The sequence below is a fragment of the Scyliorhinus canicula genome, chromosome 7, assembly GCF_902713615.1.
Source record: "Scyliorhinus canicula chromosome 7, sScyCan1.1, whole genome shotgun sequence".
Lineage (NCBI taxonomy): Eukaryota > Metazoa > Chordata > Chondrichthyes > Carcharhiniformes > Scyliorhinidae > Scyliorhinus > Scyliorhinus canicula.
Genome location: NC_052152.1, coordinates 115,066,374 through 115,094,293, shown reverse-complemented (window position 1 = coordinate 115,094,293; position 27,920 = coordinate 115,066,374). Strand labels below are relative to the sequence as shown.

The 27,920-nt window shown below is 49.4% G+C and overlaps 1 protein-coding gene across 7 annotated transcripts in view; it reads left to right on the top strand.

The window, feature by feature from the left end:
• The window catches only part of LOC119969291 (ankyrin repeat and SOCS box protein 9-like), a 131,894-nt gene extending 109,918 nt beyond the window's left edge, over nt 1-21,976 (top strand). For 6 of the 7 annotated variants that reach the window (XM_038802713.1, XM_038802710.1, XM_038802714.1 and 3 more), the window contains exon 8: nt 14,913-15,424. In XM_038802713.1, the coding sequence (XP_038658641.1) occupies nt 14,913-15,037 (125 nt within the window). In that variant the 3' untranslated portion in view covers nt 15,038-15,424. Of the gene's footprint in view, nt 1-14,912; nt 15,425-21,670 lie in introns of those variants that run through there. The other variant, XR_005461326.1, reaches the window with a different exon arrangement.
• The last annotated feature ends 5,944 nt before the right edge of the window (nt 21,977-27,920 follow it).

Genomic DNA, 27,920 nt, shown 5'->3' with positions numbered 1-27,920 from the left:
TGGTCAATAACTTATTTACCCCCTGGTTGTCACGTTCCACCAGCCCCGCTGACTGTGGGTGGCGGGCATGCTGTGCTTAAACCCAATACCCCACTGCCCACAAAAGCCCCTGAAGACTCTGGAAACAAATGCTCCTTCCTGCCCAGAAGGGAAAAAAACAGTTTGGACCCATATGCATATTTCCCTGGTTTACTGTTACATTTTCCCTTTAGGTCAAATCAAGTGCAGGTTCTTGGGTGCACGAGCTACAGTGATAGTGTCCGTAATAGCATCAACCAGCATAGTTTCCAAAACTGATTTTGTGGCGACCAGCCAATTAGAAAGAAGTGCAATTACCATCACAACGGGAACATGTCTTACACCCCGATGAAGGGGCAAGTGGCCCAATAAATTCAAGAGGATCTCTGCCTCGATTGTGTTGGCTTTACAGGTGCCTTCACGATGCATCCCGAAGCAGCCAAGTAATACCAGTTAGCTAAGACACGATGAACTGTTTCCCAGTTACTATTAGGAAGAATTTTGCCCAACCGCTAAGCAGCTGTCAAACCGCTAGTTGTAACTGTATTCTGAAGGATCTCCCCAACTGAAACCATAACGCTGCCAGTCTGTGATGCCTGCAGGACATAGGCACAAATTTGAATCCAGTTATTGCACCAGTTAAGTGAGGAAAATAGATCCAGACAGAGAATCATCTGCAGAAATGTCTAAATGTTCAGGACCACAACTTTGAAGCAAGTGTCTAACTTATCTAGGTTGTGTAGTATCCAACTAGTTGACCACACATGGCATAGATAGAGTTAATATTCACACTGTCGAAGAGTGTAATCTGAGCTGCAGCTGGACAAGTAGAAACAGCAGCTGTCGTCGCAAGCAATATTCCATAGCAGTCCAACAGAAAGAGTAGTGACACAGCAACTCTATAATATCCCCTAAGTTGATTAGTAAATATTTCACTGAAAGGGGGACATTGAATACGAAACCTTTGACCATTACGGATGTTTGGAGCATCCGGGCCAGTGACTGTACCAAGAATATCGCTGTCCCGACGAGCACCGTTCATTACAATGCCTACTCTGGTGCTGGTGTGGTAGCGTACCCCTTTAAGGGGGGGGGAGAGGGTGGGGTCCCAGAACGTCATGTGATCCGATCAGCCAATGAGACTGGAGCACGCAAACCCTGGGGGCAGAGCATGGTTTTCACAGTTAGGAGCTTGGAGTCTTTGAACATGGTAGCCTTTTATCTCTCTCTTTGTATATGGCTATTCCTTTGATAAACCGTAATTTGATAATCAACTTGGTGGTCGTCCGTCTGTCAGGATATTACATTGGCAATTAGGATCAACCAGAATGCCTTCCTACGGCGACAGGAATTGGGAGAGCAGACCTCGGTGAAAACCTTTCCTTGGAGCAATCTTGTTCAGCAGTCTGAAAGTGGCACAATGTTTCTTTTTGGTAAACTCGAACCATTCAAACCCACTATGGAGAAATTTGGTCCACAGACCAGGATCTATGAAGAATGCGAGTGGTGTGGGGGAGATCATCCGTTCATTACAGCTACCTGTTATGCCTGCAATAGCAGGGGGCACATTAGGAGGAAATGCAAGACTAGGCAGAGCCCACAGTTGGCCCTCAGAAACAAAGTCTGGCTCCAGTACACAGTATTGAGAGTAACCATGGAACCGGATCAAAATTATCAGTCTAAACAACCTAAAGGCGGGCAAGACACCCCAATTACGATTGTGCTAATGGTAAATGGTCAGCAGCCTAGAATGGAGGTGGACATAGAATCATAGACTTTACAGTGCAGAAGGCGGCCATTTGGCCCATCGAGTCTGCACCGGCCCTTGGAAAGAGCACCCTACTTAAGCCCATGCCTCCACCCTATCCCCGTAACCCAGTAACCCCACCTAACCTTTTGGATACTAAGGGACGATTTAGCATGGCCAATCCACCTAACCTACAAATCTTTGGACTGTGGGAGGAATCCCACGCGTGGGTTTCTTCCGGGTGCTCTGATTTCCTCCCATTGTCCAAAAATTCTATGACTGTGCGACACTAGGCGCCATGTTGCAGTAGAGGCCATCCACTCCCTGTGCCCATCAATGTCACGGCAACCCTGAACCTCTTCGCCACAAGGTTCTTGCAGGGCTCCACTGCAAAACTCTGTGGTATCTCACAGACATCCATCCATAAGTGCATCTCTGAGGTGATGAATGCACTGTATGCAAAGGCTGTCCACTACATCCACTTTCATCTGGAACAGGCACAGCAGGTTGAGAGGGCTATGTGGTTTGAGCAAATAACTGTTGTGTCATAGGTACGGGGGGGGTGGTAAATAGCACCCAATTTGCTCTCTGCCCCCATGGCACCAGGGAGCCCACTTCATCAACCAAAAGGGTTTCATTCCCTCAATGTCCAGCTGGTGTGTGACCACCAAATGTGTGTCATCCACATGTGTGCCCATTTTTCAGAGAACGTGCATGACAGCTTCATAATCAGCCAATTGCAAATCCCTGGAATCTTCAAGGGACACTCCAGGCTGCAGGGATGGCTCCTTGGGGACAAGGGATATCCCCTCAATCATGGCTGATAGCTCCAGTGCGGAGGCCACAGACTGCTATGGAGGCCAGATGCAATGGGGCTCAGTGTGATCTGACCTTCCATCAAGCGTTGCATCGGGCTGTTAAAGATGTATTTCCGCTGCCTTTACACATCTGGCGGAGCCCTATAATACAGACCCAGAAGGTCTTCCACATCGTGGTCTGCTGTACCCTTCACAACATGGCTCTTCAGCAAGGTGAGGAGTTTCCTGAGGACAACCTCGAGGAGCAGCACGTGTCCTTGAGGTGGAGGACATGCATGAGGGCACTGAGGAAGAGCCTGCTGAGGGGCCTGAGGTTGGAGGTCAGGCAGGGGTAAAGGTGCACATGGACAGAAGACCTAGAGTTGCCCTCATCGCCTCCCACTTAATCGATGAAGACTAGCTCATTGGCTTGCAGTGTGAATCTCCTAGGATGCGGTGACACATGGAGGTGGGTGAGACCTCAATCATCAGGGAGCTGGGGCTGGGGAGTCCTTGAGTGCCTACTGCCAGGTCAATGTAGGAGAGTGATGACGACTTGCAGTGAGGAATGGTCTGTGATGCTCCTCAGCTACTGCTCATGTCTGACTCCTGTCTGCTGCCAGAATGCTGACTTCCCGGCATGTCTGAATGAGATTCTGCACTATATTCCTCAGTCTCTTTGCTCTAGAGGGGGATTAGAGTACAGATATCACTGAATCATGTCTGAATCCTATCACTGCAAATTAAACATTCATACTGAGAGGGTCTAATCGTCTGGCGGGCATGGATGCCCACTGAGAACAACTTATCCCCTAATGGGGATAAGTGCTATGCCACTGGGAGGTAGGCTTAAGAATATGAGGCATTAAAGTGGTGAACAACAATAACATTTAATTTTGTGAAATATCAAAAATTAACAAGTGACAATCTTCCCCAACTACCGGTGCCTAACTTCACCATGCCCACACTGTACCCCAACAATTCTTTGGACTTGCATATCCTCACACCACATCTAGATGTAACCGCAGATGCTCATCAGAGGTGAAGGTGGCCAACTGTGTGCCATGCCCTGTTACCGGAGATGCCCTTGGTAGTCAACCTCTGGAGAGATAAGACCGTGACGGCCCCGGCCTACTTTCAGGTGGCACTGGTGTTGCCGCATTGACCGCTATACTGAGTTGTGCCAGATTCAGGAAGAGGGAATTCATATTGTTGGAAGACCCCGGGCTGTGCTCCAGCAGATCCCCTCCCTCCAAGTGCTCATGGGCCACTCAGATACTCTTTGGATTGGAGGGGCAGCTGGAGTGAGCTCTAGAAGCCTCACCGTCATCTGGCACTGCTGGTCCTGGAGGCCGACTATTGTCTGCACTATGCAATTGAAGCTCTCGGCAATGGTCCTCCGGGACTGAGCCATGCTTCGGATATCTCCCACCGTGGGTTTGATTTCTACCCCCAGGCTTTCCACCGATGATGCCACCCTGGCAGTATTGACCGGAGTGCCACACATTGCCGGCACCACCTCCTTTGACAGAAGGTTGTAGAACTCATCCCTTTTCCCTCGCAGCTACAGGAGTACCGCTGACAACCCTTCCTGGCATTATCGGCTCTGCACCTCAAGCAGCTGAGAGACCAATGTGTCCAGAGGCACGGCCTAGTTGAATTGTGGGATTCAGCAGACCTCCGACTGTCCGCTCCTTGGGACATTCCTGCCTCCATCTGATGTGCATCAGGAGCAGTGTGGTGCTCAGCCGATCGTGACCCTGAAGCCTGACTGCTAACAGGGCCGGCTCAAGGCACCGGCAACTCGGGCTGTCGCCCGGGGCGCTATGTGCTCGGGGGCGCCAGAGACTCGGGTCCCGCGCATGCGCAGTTGGGCCGGTGCCAACCAGCGCATGTGCGGTGGCCGCCCGCCCCCAGGGCGGCCCCCCGGCTCGGTCCGCCACCCCCGCTCGGTCCCCCCCCCGCCCCCCTCGGGTCCACCCCCCCGCGTGTCCGCCCCCCCGCCCCCCGCTCGGGTCCGCCCCCCCCGCCCCGCCCTCGGGTCCGCCCGCGTCCGCCCCCCCGCTTGTCTGCCCCCCCCCCCGCCCCCCCCCTCGGGTCCGCCCCTCCCCTCGGGTCCGCCCTTCCTCGGCCCCGACCCCCCTCGGGTCCGCCCCTCCTCGGCCCCGCCTCTCCTCGGCCCCGCCACCCCGCCGCGCCCCCCCTCCTCGGCCCCGCACCCCCTCCCCGGCCCGCCCCCCTCGGCCCCCCTGGCCCCCCCCCCCCCCCCCCCCCCCCCCCCCCCCCCCCCCCCCAAGGGCGCCGAAGTTCAGCTTGCCTGGGGCTCCAGCAACCCTAGAGCCGGCGCTGACTGCTAAGATTGGCTACTGAGGTGTGGGTCTGCGATAGTGGATGGTGGGGGTGAAAGCTCTGACACGTTTCCAGTGTCCTCCTCTGACATCTCCTCGGAGGCCATGTCGAGGGTTGGAGGTGGGATGCTGCTGGTGGACGGGCCAGGCTGGAAGGAATGAAAGATGGTATTAGTTTATGCCTGGTCAAAGATCTGGGACACACACAGCTCACTTGAGTTTGGTCATCTGGATGAAAATACATAGGCTCCTCAATTATCTCTCGCAGGCCCACCTCACTCTCAGGACAGGCCTTCTCCCCACCGGGTTCCAGGGCTCTTTCCTCAAATGGAGGAGGATCCTCAACTCCGGCATCCCACCACCAGTCTTCTCTCATTCGCGGAAGTTGTGGGCACGCTTATCCGGCAGGGACACAAATGGTGATGAAGTTAGCTGGCCGCCTCGTGGGTCAGATGTCAATGAAACCTGGCATGTGTTGGCAGGCTGTGTGAGAAGGGAGGGGTTGTGAGGAGAGGAGACCAGGGGGCGTGAGAAAAGCGTGTGGGAGGTCGAGTCGCTGAGGCCTTATGAGGTGCAGCTTGTGGGGTCGAGGTGGCTAACAGCAAGATGGAGTGCAGAGAGAGAGGCAGAAAATTGCGGTTCGGATCACACCGGCAGGGTTCGCACCAGTTTCCGTGCCAAAAATTGCACTTAGTCAAATCCTGGGAAAATATCAGCCTTTGATCTAATACATAATCCAATAAAGCTTTAAAAATACAGCACAGCTAATATCAATTTAAGAATACCCATCAGTATTCGAAGTAACGTTTTACCTGAATCCTCGAGTGGATCAGTTGTTGGGCAGTTGGATACAAAAGCTGTCTGCTTTATTATATCTAACCCCTCGATGTCTGGAGAAATAATGAGGGGCATTTCCAGTCCCCTTCTACAATATTTCTAATCTTCTGAAAGGAAACTGGGATAGTTATTCTCTTCTAAACCATATTACACCATTCTTTAGCAGCAATGGGTGCTGTCTCTTTGATTACTCCTCCTCTTAGATGTATGCTGATTATTTAAATATATCCACGCAATGAGCCTGATACCTGGTCATCATGTTCGTAAGTATGTCTTTAATTTATTTTGTGTTTACCCCCAATTGTTTCTATTTTTTTGAAGTGTTTTTAGATTTTTAATCGAGATTTTAAAAGTCTTTTTATCTAATTTGCTGAGCTAAGTTTCAAGAATGTCTTCTGAATAGATAAGGAGAGACAATACAATCGTAAATGCTTAGGTGGGGTGCTCTTTCCAAGGGCCAGTGCAGTCGATGGGCTGAATGGTCTCCTTCTGCACTGTAAATTCTGTGATTAATGTTCTGAGAAAAAATAATTTAGAGCCTTTTTCTTATCTTTCCTTAGTGTGAAGAGAACTTGGAAGGACTTGGTATTACTTTATGCGTGGCACAGACGAGATCTGTTTAACACTGTTGAAACAAAACTCTCAGCTCCGTGCTGTCCATGTATATGCTTTAAGGCCTCTGGGGAGAAATATTTATCGATGAATACGTCTACACTTGTTCAATTCTAAAGTAAAATGTACGAGGGGTGAGGGGGAGTGTGGGGTGGTGAACTGGTGAACGGGTGAGGGACGAAATGGGTGCATTGATGAATGGACATGAGATGAGGGAGGTAAACCTTTTAGGGAGGGAGATTCTGGGAGTGAACTGCCAAAGGGATGAAGGGGACGAACCTGCAAAGAAGTGAGGGAGGTGAACCAGCGAAGGACGCGAGTTGATGAGGGTGAACCGGTGAAGAGATGAGGGGTGTGAATAGGCAAAGTGGGTGGCGGCAGAGGAGGGGGGGGGGGGGTGTAGCAGCAGAGTCATGGACAGCAGACATGTTCAGTGCACCAGGAAAGGATGTTGGGGGCACAGGAGCTGAAGGGAAAGCGGCTGCAAGGGCAATGGAACCAGGCAAAGGCCTCGGTGCCAGAGGGAGGAGGACCCAGTATCAGAAGGGGAAGATTGCCAAGGTTTAAATGATCCTTCCTGAAGCTGTCTTCTTCTGCTGCTGAACCTCTTCCTTCTTGGAGAACCCTGATACTGGAAAGGGAAGCCTGGACTATTGTGCTAAATGGGTGGCCAGTCATGACAGAAAGGGTCCATTCATATGTTGAGGGGGGGGTGGTGTGGTTGCCTGTGAGTTCATTACTGACCAAGTAAAGTCCATTGGTGAGCCACGTTAGCAATGAACATTCCTTTGCAACTGAGGTCATTCAGCTACAATTCAATTAGTATTCCTGCAGTCTGACAGCTACGCCAATCATACACACTAACATACCACTGATGTGTTTGTGAGCTCCACTGATTGCTGCTCAGCAGTTAACCCTTGGCACACTGACCTCCTAATTCTGTGACGCTATGGTTTTCCTGCACATCTGGCCAAATGGACAAGCACATACATTCACTTTGACAGTGAGCAAGGGCACACTGGCTGAGCAGAGCGCTCCAACCCATCAAATGTGAGTGGATATATATTTGGACAAGTGCCTCCCACTGATCGGGTTGCCTGCATGGCCTCCCACTGACCGGGTGAAGTGCATGGCCTCCTATTGACCGGGTTGCGTGTATGGCCTCCCACTGCATCGCCTCCCATTGAACGGGTTGCACGCATGGCCTCCCATTGACCGGGTTGCATGCATGGCCTCCCATTGAACGGGTTGCATGCATGGCCTCCCATTGAACGGGTTGCATGCATGGCCTCCCATTGAACGGGTTAAGTGCATGGCCTCCCACTGACCGGGTTGTGTGCATGGCCTCCCACCCACTGACCGGGTTGTGTGCATGGCCTCCCATTGACCGGGTTAAGTGCATGGCCTCCCATTGACCGGGTTGCATGCATGGCCTCCCATTGACCGGGTTGCATGCATGGCCTCCCATTGAACGGGTTGCATGCATGGCCTCCCATTGAACGGGTTGCATGCATGGCCTCCCATTGACCGGATTAAGTGCATGGCCTCCCACTGACCGGGTTGTGTGCATGGCCTCCCACCCACTGACCGGGTTGCATGCATGGCCTCCCATTGACCGGGTTGCGTGCATGGCCTCCTCACATGAGAGCTCAGGATACAGTGGGGTAGCCAAAGCTGTAGCCACTCAGTCTAGCTGTGTGCGGTCTTATCCATTCTGGGAGCTGATGAGTGACTGACAGGTCCTCAGTGGGATGGCTAGCACTTGAGTAACTGGCCATTGAGATGCTACAGCAAAGGTGAGTAAGCAACTGACAAACTCTTGAAGGCAAAAGCTAACCGTTAACTCTCTATTTACTTTTGTAGTGATTAGCGTGAGGGAGAAATGGAGCCTGCTGAACTGGCTATCATCTTTCTGGCACATAGATTGGAGATAAGATGTCAACTGAGATGTCTGGCTCTCCAGAGGTAGGAACAAATATTTGAGGAGGAAGGAGTGGTAGGGACTGCTCTGCTGGCAGAGGACGGACCCCAGAAAACGGTGGCTTAGAGGCCTTCTGTGACGCTAGATGTACAAATTGTGGTTGACTTTCCCACGGATGAACGAGAAACAGTGTTGACGAAGACTTTGGCTGTCAAGAGAAATGGTAGCTCACTTATACAACCTTCTCCAGGAGTAGGCACCACAGGAACCTGGAGGACATCCACTGCCTATGGCTTTGAAAGCCACAGGCGCCCTTAACTTTTACACAGACGCCTCCTTCCAGGGCTCCACTGTAGTGTTTGCAGCATTTCGCAAGGCTCCACACACAAGTGCTGCAAGGAGGTGACAGATGTACTGTTTGCAAGGGCACACAGCTACATCCATTTTGACTAGGGTCAGGCTAGCTAGCACACAAGAACCATGGGCTTTGCACAGATTTCTGGCTTTCCACACATGCAGGATGCCATCGACTGGACTCACGTGGTTTTCCAATTCCAATGACATCAAGGAGTGCAGTTCCTGAACCGCAAGAGCTTCCACTCCCTAAATGTTCAGCTCATCTACAACCACATAAAGTGCATCTTCCAGGTGAATGCTAGATTCCCAGGGAATGTACACGATTCACAGACCCTGAGCCACTCTCAGATCCCCACCATGTTAGGGGCAGCACGGTAGCATTGTGGATAGCACAATTGCTTCACAGCTCCAGGGTCCCAGGTTCGATTCCGGCTTGGGTCATTGTCTGTGCAGAGTCTGCACATCCTCCCCGTGTGTGCGTGGGTTTCCTCCGGGTGCTCCGGTTTCCTCCCACAGTCCAAAGATGTGCAGGTTAGGTGGACTGGCCATGCTAAATTGCCCTTAGTGACCAAAATTGCCCTTAGTGTTAGGTGGGGTTACTGGGTTATGGGGATAGGGTGGAGGTGTTGACCTTGGGTAGGGTGCTCTTTCCAAGAGCCTATGCAGACTCGATGGGCTGAATGGCCTCCTTCTGCACTGTAAATTCTATGATAATCTATGTTTGCAGGTCCACAGTGGCTAAAGCGGTGGCTCCTACATAGAACATGGAACATACAGTGCAGAAGGAGGCCTTCGGCCCATTGAGTCTGCACTTCCACCATATCCCCGTCACCCAATAACCCCTCCAAACCTTTTTTGGACATTAAGGGCAATTTTAGCATGCCAAATCCACCTAACCTCTATGAGTTTGGACTGTGGGAGGAAATCAGAGCACCTGGAGGAAACCCACACAGACACGGGAAGAACGTGCAGACTCCGCATAGACAGTGACCCAGTGGGGAATCAAACCTGGGACCCTGACGCTGTGAAGCCACAGTGCTAACCACTTGTGCTACCGTGCTGCCCATCTAGGGGACAGAGGATACCCACAGAGGACGTGGCTGATGCAGCCTGTGCAGAGGGTAGAGTGTAGCTGAGACAAAGACACAATGCAGTGCATGCTGCAACACACACTTTGGTGAAGCAGACCATATGGATGTTGAAAGTGAGCTTGGACTGAGTCCTGCAATACAGTCCACAAATGGTGGCATGCCTCGTGGGTGTCTGCTGCACCTTTCACAATCTGGCACCTCAACGGGGAGAGCAACTGCCCGAGGAGGAGATGGAGGAGCGGCACATTCCCTTGGATGAGGAGAATGCCAAGTTGGAAAATGAAGAGGAGGTCCTGGAGGGTGAAGTTTTCAGCCATGAGGTGGTGGAATGGCCGGATGGTGCAGATGAGCTCAGGATGCACCCTTAGTCACCCGATTCATGGATGGTGATTATGTGAACCACTGAGCACATCAGTTCATCCTCATGTCCCTTCTATGAACATGACTCTGCATACCTTCACTGATAAGGCTTGTGTAGTGTCCCGGGGAGGGAGTCATAGCCCCATGTTGCAGGAGAATGATGATGACTTGCAGTGGCGACAATGCATTGATCCTCAAAGACTCACTGCGTATGTCTGACTCCTGTCTGGCTGAAGGCAGCTCACTTACTTTCAGTGACCAGGGCCATAACGTTACAATGTTCATCTCTCGTAATCTAAGGTCCTCTGTGCCCTTGAGGTTCAGTGTCACCAGGCTGAAGCTAACATTTTATGGTGGCAAAGAACGAGGAACATGTGCAGAGAGAACCCTTTGGCAGTGACTGGTTGAGTAACGGTAGCCCTGCACATTGTGGGAGATGTCCTCATTCCCTCCGAGAAATAGGCATGATTGATGTGTTGAACTTCTCTGAAGGGACACTACCAGTCTTGCAGAGAGCACATGGAGGAAGTTCTGGACTGAGCACCCAGCCTTTCTATGGTACAAGATTCCAGTTGTGGGGAATACTACAGGAAGTGATCAGAACAAGGAGCCATAGAGAGGGTGCAATAAGTGAGAGTTCAGTTACAGAGGTGGACACTATGTACGAGTGCCTATGCCCACTCTGCAACTAGACTTTCTTAACCTTTAACACTGCCACTAGTCTTGGTGTATGCCCAGGATCCACAGTGGAGGTGGAGATAGCCTGCCGTGCCCTGTTGTGATGACCTTAGTAGGTATCCGCTGGAGGGCCACGACTTGGAGGGCCCCAGTCTTTTTTCAAGATGCTGTTATGTGACAGTGCCACCGTCCTCAGCCTGTGGAGCTGGAGTTGAAGCGGTCACAGGAAGACGGGATTCGGATGAGCTGGAGTCACCTTGTTGAATGGTCTTGAGCTGTGCAAAAACTTCTCTTCCCTATGGGTGTCTTGAGGGCCCCTGGCTTCTTCCTTTTGGATAGAGGAGCACCTGGAGTGAGCTCGAGAAACCCCACCATCCTCTGGCGTTGGCATTTGTGGATGCCCACAAGTGCCTGCGCCATGGAGTGCAGATCCTGAAGCAGTGCAGAACTGAGGTCTTGGATGAAGGTCTCCATGGCAGCCGCCGCTCGTACGGTGTTGACTTGGTTTTCAAGGAGTGTAAGGGAAGACCTCTTTTCAGCCATCCTCTGCCTTGGACCACGAAGAAGCAGCTGGGTTTAAATGGAGTGCCCCTTTAATTGAAGCACTCAGTTGATGGCGGGCAGGGTGGACAAATCAGAAACCACCTGCCACCGGGAAGGCTTGAAATACACGGAGAATTAATTTTTTCCAGAAGGTCTACAAGTACAGCATGAAAACTCGCCACCGCTGCTGGCAAGCAAACACGGCGTTTCCCACAAGCCACTGACTCTGCCAAATTCTGGGAAAGTTCCGCCCTGCAGTTCTGTTCTATGAACAGAATCATGGGGTCATTCATCACAACCTGATGAGGTGCTTAGCAATTGGCAGCAGTTTAAGAAATGGCCCATTGAATGATGCATATATATCATATCGCAAGTGACATATTTCAGAAACTATTTCTTATGTTCTCAAAGCTACAATCAATCATCTTTCAATTCACTGCTGTAAAGAAAACATTCTTACCAAGTTTGGTGACCTCTGCATTATTCATCCAGCAGTGCGTTACACCTGATCCAGTGTTCAGAGGTGAGTTACACCTTATCCAGTGTCCAGCATTGCGTTTCACCTGATCCAGTGTTCAGCAGTGAGTTACAGCTGATCCAGTGTCCGACAGTCAGTTACACCTGATCCAGTGTTCAGCAGTGGGTTATACCTGATCCAGTGTCTGGCAGTGAGTTACACCTGATCCAGTGTCCAGTGGTGAGTTCCACCTGATCCAGTGTCCAGCAGTGAGTTACAGCTGATCCAGTGTCCAGTGGTGAGATACACCTGATCCAGTGTCCAGCAGTATGTTACTCCTGATCCAGTGTCCAGCAGTGCGTTTCACCTGATCCAGTGTCCAGCAGTGCATTACACCTGATCCAGTGTCCAGCAGTGCATTACACCTGATCCAGTGTCCAGCAATGAGTTACACCTGATCCAGTGACAAGCAGTGAGTTACACCTGATCCAGTGTCCAGCAGTGAGTTACACCTGATCCAGTGTCCGGCAGTGAGTTACACCTGATCCAGTGTCCGACAATAAGTTACAGCTGATCCAGTGTCCGGCAGTGAGTTACACCTGATCCAGTGTCCGACAATAAGTTACACCTGATCCAGTGTCCGGCAGTGAGTTACACCTGTTCCAGTGTCCGGCAGTGAGTTACACCTGATCCAGTGCCCGGCAGTGAGTTACAGCTGATCCAGTTTCCGACAATAAGTTACACCTGATCCAGTTCCCGGCAGTGAGTTACACCTGTTCCAGTGTCCGGCAGTGAGTTACACCTGATCCAGTGCCCGGCAGTGAGTTACAGCTGATCCAGTTTCCGACAATAAGTTACACCTGATCCAGTGTCCGGCAGTGAGTTACACCTGTTCCAGTGTCCGGCAGTGAGTTACACCTGATCCAGTGCCCGGCAGTGAGTTACAGCTGATCCAGTTTCCGACAATAAGTTACACCTGATCCAGTGCCCGGCAGTGAGTTACACTTGATCCAGTGTCCGACAATAAGTTACACCTGATCCAGATCCCGGCAGTGAGTTACACCTGATCCAGTGTCCGACAATATGTTACACCTGATCCAGATCCCGGCAGTGAGTTACACCTGATCCAGTGTCCGGCAGTGAGTTACACCTGATCCCCAATCCGACAATGAGTTACACCTGGTCCAGTGTCCAGCAGTGAGTTACACCTGATCCAGTGTCCGGCAGTGAGTTACACCTGATCCAGTATCCAGCAGTGAGTTACACCTGATCCAGTGTCTGACAATAAGTTACACCTGATCCAGTGTCCGGCAGTGAGTTACACCTGTTCCAGTGTCCGGCAGTGAGTTACACCTGATCCAGTGTCCGGCAGTGAGTTACACCTGATCCAGTGTCCGACAATGAGTTACACCTGATCCAGTGTCCAGCAGTGAGTTACACCTGATCCAGTGTCCGACAATAAGTTACACCTGATCCAGTGTCCGGCAGTGAGTTACACCTGTTCCAGTGTCCGGCAGTGAGTTACACCTGATCCAGTGCCCGGCAGTGAGTTACACCTGATCCAGTGCCCGGCAGTGAGTTACAGCTGATCCAGTGTCCGGCAGTGAGTTACACCTGATCCAGTGTCCGACAATGAGTTACACCTGATCCAGTGTCCAGCAGTGAGTTACAGCTGATCCAGTGTCCGACAATAAGTTACACCTGATCCAGTTCCCGGCAGTGAGTTACACCTGATCCAGTGTCCAACAATGAGTTACACCTGGTCCAGTGTCCAGCAGTGTGTTACAGCTGATCCAGTGCCCGGCAGTGAGTTACACCTGATCCAGTGCCCGGCAGTGAGTTACACCTGATCCAGTGTCCAAGAATAAGTTACACCTGATCCAGTGTCCAGCAGTGAGTTACAGCTGATCCAGTGCCCGGCAATGAGTTACACCTGATCCAGTGTCCGACAATAAGTTATACCTGATCCAGTGTCCGGCAGTGAGTTACACCTGATCCAGTGTCCAACAATGAGTTACACCTGATCCAGTGTCCGGCAGTGAGTTACACCTGATCCAGTGTCCAGCAGTGAGTTACAGCTGATCCAGTGCCCGGCAGTGAGTTACACCTGATCCAGTGTCCAACAATAAGTTACACCTGATCCAGTGTCCGGCAGTGAGTTGCGCCTGATCCAATGTCCAGCAGTGAGTTACACCTGATCCCCAATCCGACAATGAGTTACACCTGGTCCAGTGTCCAGTGGTGAGCTAATAATAATAATCATTACTATTGTCACAAGTAGGCTTACATTAACACTGCAATGAAGTTATTGTGAAAAACCCCGAGTCGCCACACTATGGCACCTGTTCGGGTTCACGGAGGGAGAATTTAGGATGTCAAATTCACCTAACAAGCATGTCTTTTGGGACTTGTGGAAGGAAATCGGAGCACCCGGAGGAAACCCACACAGACACGGGGAGACATGCAGACTCCGCACAGACTGTGACCCCAGCCGGGAGGAGCTACCCCGACCCGGCAAGAAATCAAGCTGTTATAGTTGGTGAAGGGTCACTGAGTAAAGTGTGTTCTATGAAACATGATTTCCATTGGAATAAGAACTCACAGGATTGATTGATTGATATTTATTGTCACATGTACTGAAGTACAGTGAAAAGTATTTTTCTGCAGCCAAGGGAACGTATACAGTATATACATACTAGACAAAAGAATAACCGACAGAGTACATTGACAAATGGTCCATCTACAAATCGTGATTGGCTACAGTATGGAACAAGGGCCAAACAAGAAAAGAGCATTATTAATAATTATGTATGAGGTGGAAAAGAGTTTTAGTAGGTCAGAACAGTGATAAGAAATAAAAGAAAAGGATCTGGTTGAGAGAGCTCGCAGAGAGTCACCATGCTCCGGTGCCATGTTGGATTTTTTTGAGGATGCATGTTGAGGGAATACAGATAGCCAGATGCAGAATATTATCAACTGTAATGAACTCGCAATTAAATAAGTTTTTAGCTGTTCTAACCATGTTACTGATACTCGTAACATTTTCTTAAGCTGATATTTTGTTGCCATGACTTGTCCTAAGAATATATACATTTCAGCATGTTGACTTAATCAAAGCAAATACTTCCCTCTGACCACCTTTTTAGGACCACCCTCCTTGAAACAGTTATGTCGCCTGTGCATTGGAAGATATTTGGGTCATTCTCAGCCTGTTACCATATCCAAGCTACCCATTCCACAGCAGCTAAAGGACTTCCTGTGCTACAGATAACAGAGACTGAACCACCCATATCAGAAACTCGTTCTGTTTCCAAAGTTCGGACATGTGCCTTTTCGACTTGAAAACATTCCTTTCAGCCTCTATTTCCAATACGCAGCCTGGTGCTTCTAGCTTCAGAGGTATGTATCCAAACCAGGTTTCAATCATTTTATTCTCTCCATTTCTGCATGATACCCATATTGCTGCACCGTTATCACTTAATTTGCTGAATTGTTCACTATGGATGCAACTGAGTATCCCAAATTTTTATCGGGAAGGAGGAGGGAAACTGATGGAAAAACAAAATGTGTTACAGCATGTTCTTATTTTACATCAGCAGGTCTTATTTATGGGCACCTTGGGCTAGACAATAAACCATGCAGTAACCGTGTTCTAGCACTGAATGGCTTCCTCATCTTTCATTATGGCAGGCAGGAAACTCTAAAATTTTACAAGTGTAATTATGTCATCACCCCATCTTGGGGTAGTCACAAAAGAATTGCGTTGGGTCCTTGAATGTTCAAGTAAAGTTGGAGCTGGACAGGGAAAATTAGCCTCCATGCAGCCTAACAGGCAGTCTTTAAAGATACCATTGAATCTCTACAGTGCAGAAGGAGGCCATTCAACCCCATCGAGTCTGCACCGATCCTCCGAAAGAGCACCCTACCTAGGCCCACTCCCCCACCCTAGCCTTGTAACCTCACGCATTAATCATGGCCAATCCACCTAACCTACACATCTTTGGATACTAAGGGGCAATTTAGTGTGGCGAATCCACCTATCCTGCATATCTTTGGACTGTGGAAGTAAACCTGAGCACCCGGAGGAAGCCCAGGTCGACAAGAGAATATCCAAACTCCACACAGTCATCCATGGCCAGAATTAAACCGGGTTCCCTGGTGCTGTGAGGCAGCAGTGCTAACCATTGTGCCACCCGCTGCATCACTGGGTGGAGCAGGAGTGATCCCAGCCTCACGTTCAAAGAGACTGTGTCACTTCTGGATCTTCCAGCATTTTCTCTTTCATTTCAGATTCCAGCATCTGCAATAATTTGCTTTTATCCACTGCTGGATCTTGCTCCTCTGCAGTACCCTCACCGATCCTAATCTCTCCCAACCTCTCAATCCCAATGTTTATGCTCAGCCTCTGACCCTGTCCAACTCCCTGTCCCTGATAGTATTAATATTTGTCCAATATTTGTGTGACATTACCTCAGTGTGCAGGCCCCTTTCAATAGCTTGGATTGTCCATTGAGAATTTGCAGATTGCTAGCTCGAATTTCCAGCCCTGTACCTGTAAACTGGACCCCAATTTTGACTTCTGTCTGGGTCCAACCTCACAGATGTGGGACCATTTCTTTTATAACCACAGCCACGCATATTTTTGGAGGGCTTTTGATTTCATTCTTTGGAGGCTGATCTTCCCTACTTAAACTCAGGGACTGTGGCACGTTTCAAACAGTTATTACAGCAAAGAAAAGCTAAAATAGAGAGAGAGATTTTCATTCCCTTTCGCTGCAGTTGGTAATCCTGCAAATGGTGATGATTTGGTTTGGTTTCTGTCCCACTGGTCTGTTGGTGTCACTAAGTCCCCGACTGATGCTTTCCTTTTTTTTAGAAAATATTTTATTGAAGCATTTGTAATTTTCCCAATTTAACATGTTGACATTTCTAAAACAACCGCGCGGGTCAACGCACAAAATACCCTCTGAAATACCAACAAAGAGTAAACCACATACCCCACTTCTCTCGCCCTATCCCCAATTACCCGTATACTGAGCTCCCTGTCCTTATTTAACATTACCATGCCTCCTGTTTTCCTCCCCCCCCCCCCCCCTTTTTCTCTTTCCCCCTTACTGCTGATGTTCAGTTTTTGTTAAAGAAATCGATGAACGGCTGCCAACTCCGGGCAAATCCCTGTATTGATGCTCTTAGAGCGAACTCGAATGTCACCCTTTTGTTAATTAGGATAGCCACCCCCCCTTGTTTTAAAGTCCAGTCCTGAATGACACACTTGCCCGAACCATCCTTTCTTTAATCTAATTTGGTCTCCCAGCTTCAAGTGTGTCTCCTGTAACATGGCCACATCGGCTTTTAACTGTCTCCGGTGGGCGAACACACAAGCTATCTTAACCAGCCTGTTCAGTCCACAAACATTTCACGTAATCAGTCTGCTCTTGCCCCCCATCTCTGTCAATCAGCCATGACCTTTCCTCGGCCAGCTCCTAGCCTGTGTTCCGCACCTCATTTTATCAGCTCCTTCAGCGGCGACCGCCACCTGATCTCCATCTCCAGTCTCCTAACTGTCCCTTACCCTCCCGCCAACCCTCCCCCTACTTCGTCTTTCCTCAACTCTCCCCCCACTTTGCTCCCGTGAACTAGCTATCCAACTAGCTCAGCATCTCCCAACCTCTGGCGTCAAAAAACCTGCCATCTGCCAGATTCTACCACATCTAAAAATAACACAAGCACTCAGCAGAGTAACAACAATCCCAAAAAGCAAACAAACCATCCCCCAATGCGCAGGCAATGAGGCCAACCCCTCCCCCTTCAACCGATTCTTATCAGTCCCATCACCTTCAAACAGAATCAAACACAGTAGAAGAAGCTTCAGGCAGCTTAAGCAAAATTACGCATGCAAGAATCAACCACATTTCTTACAGAAAAGAACCCCCCCCCCCATCGCAACTTAAAAGTCTCTTCTTCTGTAATCCAGTACATAAAGAAATAAATCAAAATCAAATTACTCAAGAAGAGAGAAAAAAATCCTTTTCTTCCCGAACATCGTGACTTAACTCACAGAATTAAAAAGACTGAAATTTTAAAGAGAAAACAAAACATCGAACCATTTTTCGCTCCTCCCCCCACTTGATCCCTTCCCCCAAACTCAGTCCACCACAGTTTCAATTTAAAAGTCCTTAAAACCAGATTGCCAGATTCTATCCCTTCCCCTTTAACCGATTCCTATCAGTCCCATCACCTTCAAACAGAGTCAAACACAATAGAAGAAGCTTCAAGCAGCTTAAGCAAAATTATGCATGCATGCAAGAATCAACCATCTTTCTTACAGAAAAGAAAACCCCCCCATCACAATTTAAAAGTTTTTTCCTCTGTAATCCAGTACATAAAGCAATAAATCAGAATCAATTACACAAAAAGAGAAAAAAAAACTGGGTTTAAAACTCAGTTTTAAACAAGACAAAACAAAACATAGAACTATTTTTTTCTCCTCACCCCCACTTTATCCCTTCCCCCAAACTCAGTCCATCACAGTTAGAATTTAAAAGTCCTTAAGCCAAATTATTGGGCGGAATTCTCCGCTTCCCACGTGGCGTGGGAGAATCGTGGGAGGACTCCCGACATTTATTACGCCCCCCTGGCGCCCCCAGCGATTCTCTTCCCCCCACCCCCGCTCGGAAAAATCGGCACTCGCCGTTTTTAACGGCGAACAGCGATTCTCAGAGCCCGATGGGTCGAGCGGCCCGCCCTTCACGCCTGTTTCACCACGGCAGCAACCACACCTGGTCGCTGCATTCGTGAAACAGGCGCCAGATGCCTGTTTGGGGCATCTAGGGGCCCAATTTGGACGGGAGCACCACGACTGTGCTCGGGAGGGGACAGGCCAGCGATCGGTGCCCACCGATCGTCGGGCCTGCGTCCAAAATGGGCGCACTCTTTCCCCTCCGCCACCCGGCAAGATCAAGCCGCCACGTCTTGCCGGGCGGCGGAGGAGAAAGACGGCACCGCGCATGCGTGGGTTTGTGCCGTCTGTGCGCTGATGTCATCCGCGCATGCGTGGGTTGGAACCGGCAACCCGCGCATGCGCGGATGACATCAGAAAAGCGCCGTTTCCGCGTCATTTCCGGCGTGACGAGGTCGCTGCCAGGAACGACAGGGGCCCGCTCCTAGCCCCCCGGGTGGGGGTGAATTAGGTGCGGGGAGCGGGCCCCGAGGCCGTCGTGAAGCTTGGCCGATTTCACGACAGCCATCCCGATTTTTATCGGGAGCGGAGAATACCGCCCATTGTCTTTCATAAAAGTAGGTACCTCTTCCGGAGATCCCGGTTCTCGTGGGTCACCCAAAGATGCGCCGGATATAGCAGTCCAAATGTAATGTCTTTCGCAAACAGGGCCGCCTTAACTTTGTTGAAACTTGCTCTCTTTGCGAGTTCTGGTCCCCAGTCTTGGTACACCCCGATCTCTGACTCTTTCCACATGTACCATTTTGTCTGCCTGGCTCACTTCATGATACACTCGTTGTCGAGGAATCAATGTAGCTTCACCACCATGGCCCTCGGGGGCTCACGGCCCTGTGGCTTACGTATGAGCACCCTACGTGCCCAGTCCACCTCCAGCGGCTTGTCAAACACATCGGCCCCGACAATCTCCTGCAACATCTTCCCCATATACGCTTCCGCATCTGATCCCTCCTTTCCCTCTGGCAGCCCGATGATTCCGATATTTTGCTTGCGAGACCAGTTTTCCAACTCTGCTACTTTATCTGGCAGTCATTTCTGGCTGCCCTGTACTATGCTAATTTCAAAAGCCATCGCAGTGGACTCCTCCTCTCGTTCAGCCGCCTGATCCTGCACCTTTAGAATCTCCTGTCCCTGGGTCGTCATTTTGTCCTCCACCTCGTCAACCACCTCCTTAATCGAGACTATCGTCTGGGTTATGTCTTCTGCATACTCCTTGCGATGTCGGGCGAACTTTTCATCCAGGTACACGACCCATTGCTCCATCTACCATTGTGTGCGATGGCCTCTGAGCCTTACTTTCACTCATCTTTTGGTTTCTTCTTTTTTGATTCTTATTTGGACACAATTCCATAAATTGAGGGTCACCTCCTTTTCCTCTCCTTTCAATCAACTTATGTTGAGAAATTTCTTGAAAAATCCGGCTTAAATACCATTTTAAAAAAACACCAAGGGCGAGAGCTGCTGAATGTGCGACCATTAACTCCATGCCCGCCACCGGAAGTTGGCTGACCATTTTCTTGATCAGTAGCTTCGGTGTGACGGCTGTGCAGGTGAATCGTGACAATCTTTGCCGATCGTATTAATCCTCAGGCCTAGAATCAGCTCTGGGTTAAATGTGTACAAATGAAGAAAAGTACTTTGGAAAATGTGATGGGTTATTATTGAGTTTGTGAAGATTAGAGTTGAAGTGTGACTTAGGAACACTGGCACATGGAGGCGGTGGTGCTTTCTGTAAAGATGTACCATAGTACTGTACAGTGCAGATGGGGACATCCAGCTTGTGCCAGCTATTTGAAAGAGCACTGCTTAATTTATTCCTGACCTCCACTACTTTTCCATAGCCCGACAAATTAGTTTGTTTCAAATACATGTTCAGTTATCTTTTGAAGATCCCAGGGAATAGGCTACCACCCCTTTTTCAGGTCATCCCTAGCAGAAGGGACCCTGCTACCAACTGCTTTCTACTCAGGAAACCATTTGTTCCTGATTATTCTGCCTCCAATTCCTGACCCAATTATACACCCAAGTTACCACCATCCTTTTAATGTCTCATTGTACCTATTTTTTGAATAGGTACATAATGTGACATCTTATCAAAAACATTTTCAAATCTGTACATATGACATCTGCTTTCACCGAGCAAACTTAGTCAAATAACTCAAATCAGCTTAGTCAAACGCACGCTTTTCTTTAACATATCTGTCCTGGCTGTCTCTTATTAATCCATGTTTCTGCAAGACAAATTAACTTTGTCCTTGACAAATTTCTCTAGTTGTTTTCCCACCGCCGACGTTAGACTGACTGGCGTGTAGCGACCAAGTTTATTCCTCTTCCTCTGTTTAAACAGAGGTATCCTGGCACCACTCCCATATTGGGATTGAAAGGTTGTGGTCAGAGTTCTCCTATTTCTACACCAGCTTCACTTGTGGTTTGATCGTTGAGATTAGGCAACTCACATGATTTTTGTGCAGTGGTATATTTATCCCTGAACCAATGCCATTAAAAACCTTTATAAACAGATACCAATTGCTGTTTACAACATGGCCGTCATGTTTTCCTACATAACAGTGATTGCAATCCAAAGGTATCTCATTAGCTGTGCAGTAGTTTTGGGACGTTCTACAGATGTGAAAGGTGATATAAAAGAAAACATCCATGCTATCTTCCCATTTCTCACTCTGTGTTTTGAATGGGGAGGACCTGTTCACACAACTACTTTGAGGTACCTGGTAGCAATTATATATTGGTTACCCATTTCTTAATATTGGCAGTGGATGGTTGCCCAGAAAGACAAATGTTCTCTACTGCACCCAATTGTAAGCCTTCAACACTATTGAGTGAAAAATTGGAACAATGGCCTCATGTCTACAGAGGTAGCAGTTAACAGGTAAAGCAGCTATTTGAACATGTAAAGAATACTCCAGTAATAGAAATATTACAGCTTTGCTTGAACACCATTCTTTACTGCTACTGTCAATAAAATGGTTACTAATAGTTTAAGGAGTCTGCTTCGCTTCAAAGGGTAGCACTCTCATCTGAAAGTCAGCTAGTTAGCAAGTTATGGGTTTAAGTTCTATCTAAAGCTTCTCCTATCTTCAACTCTCTACTAAAGGAAACAGTCCACATGTCCCACTCTTTCATTTTAAACCCTGTGGTTTTATTACCCAGAATTGTGTGGGCAGTGTTTGAATCATAGAATGAGTACACCACAGAAGGAGGACATTGCTGTCCATGTTGGCTCTCTACAAGAATAAATCAACTATCTCCACTCTCCCGTCGTTACACTCCAGTCATGCAGGTTTTTAGGCATGATCTTCCGGTCCCAGCGAAGATGATTTCCTGTGTCGGGATCCCCGATGGCGGGAGAGTGAGCAACACAAAACACTGTCGACATTGACGAGACTGGAAGACCCCACCGGCGGCCAATGGCAAGCCACCTCCATTTCAGGAAAACACCGCCCAGAGGTGGGGCGGCGAGTGTGTGGTGAGGGGGGGGGGGGGGTTCGCAAAATCCTACCCTTTGTCTTCAGATAATTATCCAATTGTCTTTTGAAAGCACAGTTGTATCTGCCTTCACACTTAGGCAGTGCATTGGAGATCCTAACTACAAGTTGCATTTGGTTCTTTGTCCAGTCTCCTTAAATCTATGCCTGGTTTCCAACCCTTAGGAAATTACAACAGTTTCTCTCAATCTACACGCCTCATGATTTTCAATACCTCTAGTAAATCTCCTCTCAACTTTCTCTATTTTTCCTCCTCTGAAGGGAACAGCCCGAGCTTCTCCAATCTGTCCTCATCCCCGGCGTCCCTTATTCAGAAAAATCTCATGAATCTTTTCCGCACCCTCTCCAATGACTTCCATCCTGTATAAAGTGTGATGCCCAGAACTGGCCTTATTAACCACATTCTCAACCTGTCCTGCCACCTTCAATGATTTGTGCACATATAAAATCATAGAATTTACAGTGCAGATGGAGACCATTCGGCCCATCGAGTCTGCACTGACCTTTGGAAAGAACACCCTACCCAAGCCCATAACCCAATAACCCCACCCAACCTTTTTGAACACGAAGGGCAATTTAGCATGGCCAATCCACCTAACCTGCACATCTTTGGACTGTGGGAGGAAATCTGAGCACCCGGAAGAAACCCACACAGACACGGGGAGAATGTGCAGAGTCCGCACAGACAGTGACCCAAGCCGGGAATCGAACCTGGGACCCTGGTGATGTGAAGCAACTGTGCTAACTACTGTGCTGTCCGGGTCACCCTTTTAGAATTGTATCCATATTTCCTCTTTATCCTTTGCACTAAAATGAATCACTTCACACATCTTATCTAAGGTCAAACGAACTTGTTGATCTCTACTTATGATTCCTTAAGCATTGAAAGGCCATTTATGTCCTTTTAACTCATTTTGAATTTTAAAAGCACACAATGTTTCACATTTTATGGCTATGCAAATTGTATTTTTAAAAAAATTTATTGTGATTTTTAAAGCTATTTAGGTACGGAGTATATTGATTCAGTTTCTGATGTAATGTACTGTACGTGAAGAAAAATATCAACTCAAAACCTTTTCCTTGTGTCTATTTTCAGAATAAACATTTGGAAGAAATATGCTATTGTTGTGTTATTGAAAAAGTACCAATGTTCTTATATTGTTTCGATCATAGACTGGGTTGAAATAGAATCACAGAATCTGTACAGTGCAGAAGGGGGCCATTCGACCCATCGAGTCGACACCGACCCCCTGAAAGCGCATCCTACCTAGGCCCACACCGCCACCCGTATACTCCTAACCTGTACATCCCTGGACACTAAGGGGCAACGTTATCATGCCCAATCCACCTGACCTGCACATATTTGGACTGTGGGAGGAAACCGGAGCACCCGGAGAAAACGCACACAGATATTGGGAGAATGTGCAAACTCCACACAGTCACTCAAGGCCGGAATCAAACTCGGGTCCCTGACGCTGTGAGACAGCAGTTTTAACCACTGTCCACAGTGCTTCCTGTGGACTGTTGTAAGAAATTTTGATGGAGGGGCAGTGATTCCCTCCTTTTAATATTCACACCCAAGTCTCGCGTTATGCTTTTTACACACTTCCACATGGGTGGAAATCTGCACTCAGGATCAATCTTTGACTTTGTCCTTCAAGTTTTCTCCACTCCTGAGAAAATGCTGTTTTTGCTGTGTTTGTGTTTTTGCTGTTTTATTAATGCTGTTGATAGAACATTATACATACACGGGCTACCAAAGCCAGCTAACCACCCATTACAATGGCCTGAGTAGTGGATATGGGTGATTGGTTTGATTGGGAAACAACAAAGCCCAGCTCAACTTGTCCTCACGCAACTTCCTCATGGAAACTTTGCGGCAGGATTCAGAAGAGGAGAGGAAATTCTGGATAACTCCAAGGCAGAGGCACTCAATCCCACTATCAGGCCCCTACCGGCAACTCTGCTAAAAGCTCGCTTTCCACAGATGTGTGGTCTCGCTTTTTATTATGTGTGGTCTGGCCCTATACCTTGGGCGCGATTCTCCGCCCCCCCCCCCCCCTTGCCCGACCCACGTCACGAATCGCCGCTCGCCGTTTTTTACGACGAGCGGCGATTCTCCGTGGCCGATGGGCCGAGTGGCCGGGCCTTTACGCCCGTTTTTTCACGGCAGCGAACACACCTGCTTGCTGCCGTCGTAAAAACGGGTTCTGGATGCCCGTTTGGGGCATCCAGAGGCCCGTTTGGGGTGGGATCACCACCGTTGTGCTCGGGAGGGGACAGGCCCGTGATCGGTGCCCACTGATTGTTGGGCCTGCGTCCAAAAGGGACGCACTATTTCCCCTCCGCCGCCCAACAAGATCAAGCCGCCACATCTTGGGCGGCGGTGGAGAAATGCGGAACCGCGCATGCTCGGGTTCCGTCAATGGCGTGATGACGTCACCCGCGCATGCGCGGTTTGGAGCCGGCTTGGCGCGCGGCCTTAACGACGGAGGCCTCGACGCCGTGATTCCCGGGGTCCCGCTCCTAGCCCCGATGGGGGGGAAGAATCGGGTCCCGGGAACGGGCGTGAAGGCTGCCGTGAAACACGGCCGGTTTCACGGCAGCCTTTACGACTCTCCGCATTTGCGGAGAATCTCGCCCCTTGAGTTTAATGTTTCAGGTTTTGAGCAGGTCACGTTATATTTCTAACCATGTACTATATACCTTAGGGTCACACAATATAATGAATAATAATTGATAAGCCTGTGAAATCTCTGACATTTGGTGGGGGCCTCTTGGGAGCCGAGAAATCCTTTCTTCAGACACTCATTACCTTGTACACAAGGATCACTCGCTTATGTAACAAAGCAGGAGGATAGAGGTAGGGCTATATCAGTGATAATTTATAGTGATAATCAAATTCCTCTATTCAATCAATAGGGCCAAATGTTTTGTTCAAGATACTTTCTGAAGGTGAGGGAAGAAACTTTAGCAGAAAAGGGAAAGGTGATTATCCACATGCACTGCACATGCCTTACACCCCTTATCACAGACCCTGCATATACGATTGGGATGAATTGACAACTTAGATACTTAGATCCATAGAATTCCTACAGTGCAGAAGGAGGCAATTTGGCCCATCAAGTCAGCAATGACCTCCCAAAACAGCACTCTGTCTGGGCCCACTCCCCCACCCTATCCCTGTAACCTCGGGCATTGATCATGGCTAATCCACCTAACCTGCTCATATGTGGACACTAAGAGGCAATTGATCATGGCCAATCCGTCTAACCTGCATGTCTTTGGACTGTGGGAGGAAACCGGTGCACCCATAGGGAACCCGCTCTGACAAGGGGAGAAAGTGCAAAGCTGGGGGTGGTCGAACTCAGTGGGCCTGGAGATCTGGGGCGAGATTCTCCGCAAATGCGGAAAATCGTAAAGGCTGCCGTGGGACAGGCCGTGACCCACGGCAGCCTTCACGGCCACTTCCGGGGCCGATTCTCCCCCCCGGGCTGGGCTAGGAGCGCGGTCACGGCGGCGCGGCCTTGACGACGGTCATCAAGGCCGCACGTCAAGCGTCACGGCGGCTGACGCTGCCGATGACGTCAGCCGCGCATGCGCAGGTTGGACAACGCCAACCCGCGCATGCGCAGTTGGCGTCTTTCTCCTCGGCCGCCCGGCAAGACGTGGCGGCTTGATCTTGCCGGGCGGCGGAGGGGAAAGAGTGCATCTGATTTGGACGCTGGCCCGACGATCGGTGGCCACCGATCGTGGGCCTGTCCCCTCCCGAGCACAATCGTGGTGCTCCCGTGCCAATCGGGCCTCGAGATGCCCCAAACGGGCATCTGGCGCCCGTTTCACAACGGCAGCGAGCAGGTGTGTTTGCTGCCGTGGTGAAACGGGCGTGAAGGGCCGGCCGCTCGGCCCATCGACCTCGGAGAATCGCCGCTCGCCATAAAAAACGGCGAGCGCCGATTCGTGGCGTGGGTCGGGCGTGGGGGAGGGGGGAGAATAGCGGGAGGGCGTGAAAAATGTCGGGAGGCCCTCCCGCTATTCTCCCACCCGGGGTTGGGGGCGGAGAATCGCGCCTCTGGAGTGTATCTGCTTCAATGCACTGAGTACAACAGGTAAGACAGATGAACTTAGAGCCTTGATTCATGCGCAGAACTTGGATGTGGTTGCGGTAACGGAGACTTGGTTAAAAAAGGGACAAGACTGGCAGCTAAGTATTCTGGGATATAGGTGTTTTAGGCAATACGGGGGAAGGTAAAAGAGATGGGGGAGTTGCAATACTGGTTAGAGAACATGTTACAGCTGTTCAGAGGGAAGACACTTTGGAAGAATAAAGTAACAAGGCACTGTGGGTAGAACTCAGAAACAGGAAGGGGCAGTCACTATGATGGAGGGAGGGGGGGGGGGGGGGCTGCTACAGGCCTCCTAACAGCCCACGGGAAGTTGAAGAACAGATATGGAGCAGATTCTGATTCGATGTAGAAATAATAGGGTTGTTGTGGGAGACTTTAATTTTCCTCATATTGACTGGAAATCCCTTAGGGCAATGGGTCTGTATGGTGAGGAATTTGTTAAGTGTGTCCAGGAAGGTTTTTGGGACTAATATGTGGATAGTCCGACTGGAGAGGGAGCTATACTGGACTTAGTACTAGGGAGCGGGCCTGGCCAGGTCATCAAGATTGCAGTGGGGGGAACATGTGGCGAAAGTGGCCACAGTTCCCTAAGCTTTCGGATACTCATGGAAAAGGACGAGTATTGTCCTAGGGTTAAGGTGCTAAATTGGGGCAAGGCTAACTACAACTAGATTAGGCAGGATTTGGAAGCTGGTGTTTAGGAGAGGCTGTTTGAGGGTAAATCAACATTTGACATGTGGGAGTCTTTGAAGGAGCAGTTGATGGGAGTGCAGGAGAGGCATGTGCCGTGAAAAGGAAAGGCAGGATTCAGTAACCGTCGATGACCAGGAAAATTGTGAGTCTAGTCAAAAAGAAAAGTAGAAAAGAGCTCAAGCAGTGAGTTAGGAGGGCAAAAAGGGGTCACGAGATGTCCTTGGCAGACAACGTTAAAGAGAATCCCAAGGCATTTTATACATATTTTAGGAACAAGAGGGTAGCTAGAGAAAGAGTTGGTCCACTCAAGGACAACGGAGGGAAATTATGCGAGAACCAAAGGAAGTAGGGGTATTTTGCATCGGTATTCACAAAGGAGAGGAACTTCAGAAAGACATTGACTGGTAGTCAACCCAGTGTATCAATGATCCTTATCCTTTTATTTTTATTAACATTTTCTTTCCCTTTCCACCAGCCTATCCCCTCTGTTGTCTGTCTGTCTGTGTGCGTAGAGAGGGAGGCGAGTTAGGAAGGGGGTGTTGGAAAGGGGTAGTTGATAGTTACATTTTTTGTCTGTTTACTTATAATACTGTATGTTATAACCCACACAAGATCTACGGGATCAGACCAAATAGTCTCCCGTGAGTCTCGTTGAGTACGAGCTTCCCCGTTAAGGGGTGGAGGCCCCATCAGAGCAGCAATGGGCAATGCAAAGTAGGCACAGGGACTGAATGTATATTTGGAAGACAGACTGTAGACGGAACCAAAACTCTGGGTTGATTTACATATTGATGGCCCACCTCCAGGAAACAAAGAACTGTTCCAGACAGTCCGGTGCCACTACCCCAATCAGAAGACACAAACAAAGCAAGGCCAATGGCCACCTAGGACACGCCCAGCCATCGAGGCACCCACCCCTTTAGAACATAGAACAGTACAGCACAGAACAGGCCCTTCGGCCCTCGATGTTGTGCCGAGCAATGATCACCCTACTTAAACCCACGTAACCCGTATACCCGTAACCCAACAATCCCCCCATTAAACTTACACTACGGGCAATTTAGCATGGCCAATCCACCTAACCCGCACATCTTT